This window comes from Miniopterus schreibersii (assembly GCF_964146895.1).
Source record: "Miniopterus schreibersii genome assembly, chromosome: 2".
In the NCBI taxonomy this organism is placed as follows: domain Eukaryota; kingdom Metazoa; phylum Chordata; class Mammalia; order Chiroptera; family Miniopteridae; genus Miniopterus; species Miniopterus schreibersii.
Window position 1 is genome coordinate 182583843 of NC_138102.1, and position 10252 is coordinate 182594094.

At 42.9% G+C, this 10252-nt stretch overlaps 1 protein-coding gene across 1 annotated transcript in view; it reads right to left on the bottom strand.

Annotated features, from left to right (window-relative positions):
- Positions 1 to 4037, bottom strand: part of SLC25A17 (solute carrier family 25 member 17) — a 41657-nt gene extending 37620 nt beyond the window's left edge. Inside the window, exon 1 of the mRNA XM_081130391.1 lies at positions 3857 to 4037. Within this exon, the coding sequence (XP_080986517.1) occupies positions 3857 to 3910 (54 nt within the window). The 5' untranslated portion in view covers positions 3911 to 4037. The remainder of the gene's footprint in view (positions 1 to 3856) is intronic.
- Between the last annotated feature and the right edge of the window lie 6215 nt (positions 4038 to 10252).

Below are 10252 nucleotides of genomic sequence, written 5' to 3' on the forward strand. Positions count from 1 at the left end.
TTAAAAAACATTTAAAAATAAAAAACAGAGAAAAAAGAAGTCCCTGAAAGTTACTAATTATTAGTATTACAATTTCAAAGTCTGTTTCGGTGTCTAAACCCCGCCCCCAGGGAATTTGAACCAATCTCACTTTTCAAATTCTAGAATAGTAAAATCTCTTTTAATTACAAATATACATTTCTATAAATAAAATCTACCTTTCAAAGCTAATCTAATATACTCAAAATTGAGAATTATTTACATATGAGGCCATTGATTGTATCATACATAATAGTCATCAGTTAGAAATATAGCATTACCCTGAAACAGTACAATTCTAGTTTTCAAATACTTGAGATTGTCTGCAGTTATCCCACAGTGTACCACAAAACACTCAAAATCACTCATTTGTTTATTTTAATTTTTAAAATGTGTGTGTGTATGCATAATACCACACTTGATGTGAGAGAGTACAGAACTTGGAAAGTAGTGAAAAAGCAAACATGAAACATCAACTCAAAAAGGTTGTAAATCGACATCTTAAACAACGATTTAACAATCCTTTGGGGAGGAGAAGCAACTAATCCAGGCAGCCTTGGAGTTTATACCAGTCACATAGCTGGGGAAGGTGCACAGCCAAGATTCCAAGCCAGGCTGCCTGGCTCAAGTGCTCTTAACCGCCATGCTAAGCTGACTCTCCTCAATCACCTCAAAGCTTTGGTTGAACATCTCACTCAGGACGTTTAAGTAAATACGAGCCATCACCACATTACCATTAAAAGCAATGCCAAGTTTCTTACCAACTGTAATGAAATTTTTTACCTTTGGTAGCAACCATAAGAAAATAGGGCCCATGTTGTGTGGTTTAACTTTACTTAATAGAGAGGTTTGCAAAGAGTTGAGAACCACTTTTGAGCAAACAAACGAGTAACAAAAGGATGCAAATTCTCACTCAGGTATGTGCTAGGAACAGTACTGAGCCAAGGGAAAGCAAGAGAAAAAAATTATTCTTACAAGTCTATCTATTGAATACTCTAACATAGCTTATGGGAGAAATACCATAGCAAATTCAGGGTGTATAATCTCAAGCAGAACTTTTAACAAGAGAAAAATAGACAATAAAAAGAGGGGAAAATGGAAATGTCTTTGTAGGTTAAATAGAAATGTATCATCTCGTCCTCCAGTCACTCTCTATAGCAAGAGCCAGGCAACTGGCCAAAGGGCCAAATCAAATCCACTGCCTAGTTTTGTAAACAGGAATTTACTGGAACACAGCTCTGCCCATTCACTTAGTTTCTGTTAATGGCTGCTTTCACACTATCATGGCAGTCCTGAGTAGCTGCCAGAGACCTCACACAAAGTCTAAAATATTTACCACCTGCCTCCTTACAGAAAGTTTGCCAACCCTCCTTTATTTTCTTTTATAACGCTTAACACTATCTAAAATGATTGTGTGTTTTTTGTTGTTTACTCAACTATTGTCTGGCTCCCCCACCGGAATGCAAACTTCATGAGGAAAAATACTTTGTTCTCCACTCTACTTCTAGCACCCAGACCAGCGCATGGCACTTAGAAGGCACGCGATAAAGGTGTTCACTGAGGGGCATTTATTAAGAAGAAAAAGGAGTGCATCATGCAGTTAGAACCCTCTGACATTTCCTCCCTAGAGGTAACATCTGGGCCTCAGTTGTATTTCAGCTCCAGGCCCAGAAAAGCAACCAAACCAGCCACAGCTGACCTCAGGACCAGCTGCCCTGGTGCCTGCCAATCATCCAGTGGAGGAGATCACAACCCTGGAAGGACACACCTGGAAAACTGCCGAATATTCTATTGAGATCTTCCCCTGGGACCTCCCCTAAAATCTCCACCTTTACTTAAAACCTTTAGGACAGAGGACCCAGTGCCCTCCAGCACTCTCCCTCCTGGGAGAGCAACCCCTGGATTTTTCATGTTGATAAACCTATTGATAAGCCCAATGGTTCACTCTTAGCCCTCACCTTATCTGACCCATCAGTAGCATCTGGCCCAGCTGGTCTACACCCCTCTCCATGTGACTTTCAGAACACCAGTTTCTTAGTTTTCCTCCTACCCTACCGGGCTTTCCTTAGTTTCCTTTGCTGGTGCTACCTCATTTCCCTACCCTCTTGATGGTGGTGCTCCAAGGCTTGGTCTCTGAGACTTTTCTCAGTCCACACTCATTTTCTTGATGAACTCATCTAGTCCCATGTACACTTAGGCATTTCAAATTTAACGAGTCCAAAACCAAACTCACATTTCCCCCAAAACCTGCTCCGTCAAAGTCTTCACCAGCTCAGTAAATGGGAACATCATCCTTCCAGTTGCTGAAGCCAAAAACTCTTGGGAGTCAACCAACCCTCATTCTGTTACACCCCATATCCGATCCACCATCACACCCCGGTGGCTCTATCTTATAAATATATTCCAGGTTAATGATCACATTTCACCACCTTCTCGACCACCATCCTGGTCCAAGCCATCATCATCGCTTGCCTGAGATGATGTACTATCTCTCTGACAGTTTTCTTGCTGCCTTATAGTTCACTCTGAACAGAGCAGCCAGGGTGGTCATGTTTAAAATGTAAACCAGCAAGTTGCTGAATGCTCTAAACCTCCAAAAGCTACCTAGCTCTCTTTCCCACTCAGAGTTAAAGTCTCACACAATTTGGCCCCCTGAAACATATTTGCCTCTTTGCCTTTTTCCCTCCACTCCAGGAACATAGACATCCACACCCACCCTAGAGCATGTCAAGCAAGCTTCCAACTCAGCCTCTTCACACTGGCTGAAAGGCTCTTCCAGTTTAAGGAATGAACCGAGATTCCTGACTCAGGCACTGCCATGAACTACTGTGCCACCTAATTCTCGTAACAACTCTGTGAGGTAAGTATCAATAGCCCCACTTTACAGATTGGGAAAGTGAGGTTTACAGGCCACCTATCTAACAAATAATGGAGTTGGGGGTCCAGCCCTGATTCGTCTGCACAGAACATTTATTGGCTAACGTCACATTTTAGCCAAGAGGAAATTTTAGACATGAGTTCTCCCTGAGTTTCAAAGGAGGCGGATCAGTGATCTTCCTCTGAAGTCACTCTGATTCCAACTGCTACAGGTGCGTGTTGACAGCTACAGAAGGATATGAGGAAGGGCAGTTGGAGAAATAAGATGAGAGCCAGAAGCAGCTGTTACCCAAGTCAAGAGTGGAAAGTGTCAAGGAAAGGGGGCAGGGGAGTCAAGCAGAACTGAGACATCCAGAAGCCCAGCAACCCAGCTTCTCTCTCACAGGAAAGCACACCTGTGGTAGAAAGTAACTCTGACCTTGATTTTTTTTTTTTAATGTATCTTCTACCAATAAATATTGGCAAGGGATATTCTATTTGGTAAGCACTTCCACTTGCCTGCAGCAAGTGTGTGAAAATAGGTTGTAGTTAAAGGATGTGACTGAGCTGCAGGGCATCACACCTAGGTTTTCCTCTGGCCCAAGGGAGTCGAAGTTTGTGTGCAGGGTGTGTGGGGGGTAGGAAGAAGACTAGCTTTTAAATTTCACAAGGCAGAGAAAACTGCAATTTTCCTCTGCCCGACGCCCTGGGGGTATGTGGGACCACCGCTGTCTACATCCCAGAGAGACTCTAGTGGCCAGAGCGGCAGCCAGGGCCAGAGGGTGAGCACCGGCCCTCACACCAAATTCTGCCAGCACCTTCTCGCCTCTGCCCCCTTCCTTTCCGCCCCACAGTCACGGCAGTTGACGCCAGTCCCTAACCCACACGCCTCCCTCTCATGCTCATCCCCCAGACACATCCCGGGCAGTGACCCGAGAGCCCCACACCCCGCAGCGGCCCGGGCGTGAAGACCCCGCCTCACCACGGCTCCGGCCACAGCGTGGACCAAGCTTTCGTAGGACAGCACGGAAGCCATTGGTGCGGTTCCCCTCAGACCCAGCCACACTTTTCCCGCAGGAACCGAGGCCAGCAGAATGAGGAGACAAGAGCCAGAGCCCGGCGCGAAGCGTCACAAGCTCCACCCTCTCGGGCCCGCCTCCTCCGGGACTACTACTTCCGGGTTGTAGGGAGCGCCGTCTCCCAGCTGGAAGTCGCCAGGGCGGGAAGACTGAAAGGCGGGCCTAGGAACGCCCTCTTAGCTCTGATTGGCTCCCGGGAAGTGCGTGGGGCGGAGCAGCGTGTTGGCTCCACCACTCAGAGCCCACACAGAGCGGTAGGACAGCCTCCTAGAGCTTCGCGAAACCTGGCCAGCTGTGCAAAGCACCTACTCACTTAACAGTGGGAACTACGAAAGCCTAGATGGCCCTTTTCTACAAGCTGATGACTGGCAAGATGGGGGGCTCAAATCTCCCTGTTTCTCTGCGACTGGACTCGTGTTTTCTCTTGCTAGTATTTTTGTTTCTCGCTAGTTTTTAAAAATGTCTTTACTGACTTCAGAGAGAAGGGATAGGGAGAGAGAAAAACATCAGTGATGAGCGTCACTGACCAGCTCCCTCCTGCACGCCTCCTACGGAATGGAACTGTGACCTGTTTCACAGGTCAGCTCAACCACCGAGCCCCGCCGCTGGGCACTCGCCAGTATTTGTCAATTGGGCAAGGTTTTCCCCTCTGAAAAATCCTGGGGTGTGGAAGAAAGAGAAATTGAGCTTCAGGAAGTCAAAAATGATCAGATGCAAATGAGAACATACTCTGCAACAAGGAAAGTCTTTAACCTTTTAGTTTTGTGATAGGCAGATGGACATGAGCAGAGCAAGGAGGATGGGCCAGGCCATCAGGGTGGGAAGCCCCAGGTGTCTAGCAACTGGTAATTGTAGGGTGGGATCTCACCCCCAGGATGGCTTTCCTTTGCTAGCATATCCTGATCCTGCGGTTTGGATCCCCTGACCTTTCCTCCTTAGAGATTACATCTAGGCTTCGGTTGTATTTCAGGCCCAGAAAAGCAGCAAAACCAGACAGCCGACTCCATGGCTGACCTCAGGACCAGATGCGTTGGACAATGACCCCCTGCCCTGGTCCCCCCCAATCAATCAGTGGAGACCTAGACCCTGAAAGAACACACCTGGAAAGCAGCTGAATATTCTACTGAGACTTTCCCCTGGGACCTCCCCTAAAATCTCCACCCTTAAAACCCATAGGCCTGCGGATGAAGAGTGCTCTCCTCCTCCCAAGCACACTTGCACCTCTCTCTTCCTCCTCCCCTCCCTCCAGTGCCTTACCCTTACTCCCAAGCTCCAAGGGCCCCTCTGTAACTTGTTTCCTAAACCCATTTCTTCTAGGAATTACTTTTCTACCTCAGTGATTTACTAAATAAATGTTTTGGTCTTGGATCTGAATTCTTTCCTAGCCAGAACTCAAGTACAGAGTTTGCTGAACCCAGGTTGGTGTGACCCCACCCAGATATCTGGTGCCTTTTCCCACAGCCTATAGCAGTTTCCTCTTGTGAAATGTTAATACAGTACTAACAACTTCATTTGCTGTAAGGATTATGAAATTTATGTAGCCACACTTTATAAAATACTTAAATTGTTTTTCTCATGTTGCAAAACGAACCAAACTACACAGAACTAGAGATACCATATTTCTAACCTAGCACTCTAAATTATATTGAGACAATGCTTCAGGACTCCAATTTCATTTCTTTACTGGGGTGTCTATCAGTTTCAGTACCAGCAAGTTTTATAATACCTTCATTGGTAATTTTTGAGTGTTTAGTACATGCCAGGGTCAGTGCTTTATGCTCTTTATCACATTTACTCCTCAGAAGAGGGCCTTAACAATTTACCTGGCCCAAATGCACAAAATTTTCAGAAAACATCTTGCTATTGGTTAAGATCTCTTTCCACTTAAGCTACCTTTCATTTAGGGTGGTTCTACAGTGACCACAAACTAGGTGAAAAGGTTAGTTGGGAAAACAGAGTTTGATTTAGTGGTATCTATAGGTATGGTTAAAGTAACCGATAGAGACCCTGTTGTAAGAAATGGCTTCCAGGAATAATCCCAGCACTCCCTTGGGTCCTGACATCAGGGGCAAGATCCAAAAGTCCAATGAAGATAGAATTCTGGCACTGAAACAGAGGCAAGCTGGTCTGTTGCAAAAGTCAAGCAGAGGGCGTTTTGAGAGAGACCATGATCACTAAGGTGGTTTTCCCATTGCACTCTGGATATTTTGACCCCTGTGACTTCCTCAAATGTGGGAAACTTGACTGCATAATTTGTGTAGTGAGGGACCGTGTTTGTGTTCTCAAAAACTAAGAAAAATAATAATTTGAGGCAGGCTAGTAAGCCATGAAAAGCAATGTAGGGAAACAGACAAATGGCCAAGCAGTTTATAGCCATCTAGTAAATAAAAAAATCCTATCTTCCCTACCAAGGACACTTAGGAGTAAATGGTTACACTTCTCTCCAATCAGGGCACGGTAAGTAGCTTAAATCATCCTACTCAGGGAGATAACAGAAATCCAATTAGTGCCATTTGCCAACCACACCCAAGGATAGATGAAGTTAAGGGAATAAACCTCACTTTGGTGCATCAGCATAAAGCTGATGAATATTCTATTGAGATTCTCCCCTAATCTCCCATACATTAAAACCCCTCAAAATTCCCTAAAATCAATAGGTAACAAGTATAGTTAACAAGCCTGGCCAGCGTGGCTCAGCGGTTGAGCATCAACCAATGATCCAGGAGATTCTGGTTGGATTCCAGGTCAGGGCACAAGCCCCGGTTTCAGGCTCAATCCCCAGGGGGGATGTGCAGGAGGCAGCAGATCGGTGGCTCTCTCATCACTGATGTGTCTGTATCTCTCTCCTCCTCCTTCTCTCTCTTTGAAATCAATAAAGACATTAAAAAAAAAAAAAGTATAGTTAACAATAGCTGTAAAACTTTATGATGGTGATTAAATGAGTTTCTCAAATTCCCATTTGTAGGGCATAAGCTGAGAGCAGATAGCATATTCAGCTATCAAAAAAACCTGCTCAAGATGGGATTATCTTCTATTCTACTGAAAACACTATAAAACTGTCATACAGTATGTAGTGAAAAATGTAGCAATTACATAGGTGCATCACACATAAATGGAACTTTGTTGTTCTGATAGGTACACTGCTTATTAAATGGAACTTTGTAGTTGTGTTTATTTCCAATTTTTAGAAACCATGAGCTATTTGCTTGTTTTAAACATTTCTACATCTAATTCACAATTACTTTCCTTAGAGGGCTCCCTAAATTATGAACAACAAAAAATTCAGCATCATTCTGTTTACACCCATGCTATCAGTTCAAAATGAGCTTAAAGGAACCTAGCCAGAACGGATCATTTCATGTATGTGGCTCCCACGTGTTTGTTTTTTGAGAACTGGTAACAGTGAAACAAGAAAGGGTTTAGGATACAACCACCAACAGGAGAGCCTAGGTGGGGCTGTTTAGCTCTCTAGAAATATTATGGGGAACAAGTGAGCCAAGACAGGGCTGCTGTCAGCTCACTGGAAAGTCAGAGAAAAGCAGGCCTTGGGGACAGGGGTTCAAGGGGTAACCTGGGACCAGCTGTCACTTGCTGCCCATTGCTCCCCTGGTTACAAGTCTCACTGAGTCCCTTAGAGTTTAGGATATGCACACCTATTGGGGGGAAAGAGAGGGAAAGGCGCAGACGTGCTCCCAGGAGGGGACTGTGCACCTCTGGTCAAACTTTCACAAAATGTGTACAAAATATTTTAATCAGCATTAATTAAGATCTCTATACTGCAACCCAAAATGCCCTACTGATCTGGGTGAGTGACCTTAAGGATATCCTAATTGATATACCAAATACCTAGACTTTCAGAACATCAATTATATTATTTACTTCCTTGCTACTCTGGCTCAGCCTGATACTTAGAATCCAGTTTTAAAATTAGAATTTCAGCCCAGCCGGTGTGGCTCAGTGGTTGAGCGACCCATGAACCAGGAGATCACGGTTTGATTCCAGGTCAGGGCACATGCCCAGGTTGCAGGCTCAATCCCCAGTAGGGGGCATGTAGGAAGCAGCTGATCAATGACTCTCATCATTGATGTTTCTCTCTCCCCCTTCCTCTCTCAGAAATCAATCAAGACAGATTAAAAAAAAAAAAAAAAATTAGGCCTCAAGACAAAGAAAGAGCTGACCAATAGGATATGAGAATACAATGCTAATTCCATATATTAGCCTCAGTATTTCAGCATTTGCTTTCCTGGAGCCATCTCCTGTTTCCTCAGGATAGAAGATGTGCACCAGAGCAAGTACCTTTGGACCCAGAAATGGAAACTACCCGAGCATGGTAGAATTGCTTACTTTTGGAATGCTACCCTAAAGAAAATTAAAGCTGTTTTACTTAGGCCAACAATTTTCAACTGGTGTGCTGCCAAGAATTCTTAAAACATGTAATACCTATTTAATCAGGGGGCACTGACCTCGTTTTCCATAGATTGTCAAATTTAGATATGACAACAGCCTACACAACAATAGCTGTCTGATGGGAATGCGCTGCCTTTAACCATAAATATATAGGTCGAATAATACAGTTGCATTTATTGGCCATGTTGCATAATAAGGTTGCATCTAATTGGTTAATTCTTGGTACCAGGCATCCTCATACACAAGTATAGGCACCTGATTTTTTAAAGTGTTATTTTGGAGCAAGAAGGGCAGGTAATTACTATTATTTTTTTCTTTTTGTAGATCAATAAAAATCATACCTATTTTGTGAGATTGGCAAAAAATACATTTTTTGGTGTGCCACAGAATTTAGTAATAGTTTATGTGTGCCATGAGATAAAAAAGGTTGAAAATTGCTGAGTTAGGGCTAATGTGTTTTTGTGGGTTCTTGTTAATAGCACTTTATAATTTGAAGTCTACTTTGCCAGTAAATAACTTAAGAGGAGCGCTGGAGACAAAAAAAATTGAACATATGCTGGGGGGGAAAAGGGGGATTGGGGAGTCAATATCCAGTTTGAAACCATACTTTATTTTTAATAATGTAGCTAGAAATAACGAATAACTATGTATTTTTAAGCAGGAAAACCCCCCCACCTCCTTTACCTTTCCTGCTTACAGTATTATTAGCACAAAAAAAGAACATTTCTGCTTATAAATGATACTGAGTTTCTATGAAAATGAATGTATTTTTTATTTGTGGAACTTAAAACTCTAAAAGCACAGAACACGTTTTCAGAAGACCCATTTTACTTTTACCCATTCATGGTCAGTATTTGCAACATTAGAATGTGCTCAGGTGACGTAGAGCTGAGCAATCAAATCACATACAACTGGAATTCCAAAGCAACCGATCTTCTTGAGTTCACAGCATACACTGCAAACTCTGGGAAAGGCGCACACACACTTAACAAAAAGAACACCGGCAAGCTCAAATGCTAGTTTATATGCCGAGTATTTCTAAAGGGTGTAAAAAGCATGCTCAGTTAGCATACGGCTTTTTCTCACTTATGTAACAGATGCATTTCTATCGGCTCGCGTACAGCAAAGGGTTAGAATCTGAATCAACGTATGATTTCAGATATGTGCTATTTCAGAAATGTATTCCATGGAATTTACCTTACTGTTCCTACCACTGATTCTTCAACTAAGCCAAGTACACAGGGCCTCACCCCTTGAAACTGCTTTTAAACACTAGCATTTTAATTGAAAGACAGGTAGAAACCTAGAAATTCCTGGTAGTGTCTGGACTTGGTCTAAATATAGGAATTCAATATACAAGAGAAAACAATTTTCTTTATCCTTGGAGAGGGAAAAAGAGGTGAAAATATAGCTGCAGTATTTAAGAGCTGATGAGAACAATACATCTTTTATAATACCAGTAACTCTACAATAAAGAACCACCATGGATCTCATCAATTTTATAATTCATGCTGGATCAAGAATTTAGGTTCTCCTCTATGTATCTCAATTAATTCAAACCTCATACTCTCTCCAAAATACAAAGATAAACTCAATTGCTATTTCCTAAGTAGAAGACCAAACACCAAAGGGAATCCTTCCTTCCAACATTTTTTGATATAAGATTTCACCAAAATAGAAATCTAATACTTAAATATGAAATCTCCTGGCCAAGAAGGAAACTACAGCTGTTATGGGTACTACCCTACGTAGTCAATCACTGTATGCATTACATATTAAATTAAACCCAGCATTGAGTATGCTTAAGCAATTATGCTGTGAATTTCTCACTAGCAGCAATGACGCTAGTGAAAAAGGACTATCTGTAGCCAAAGAAGGGGAAAAAGGTAAAA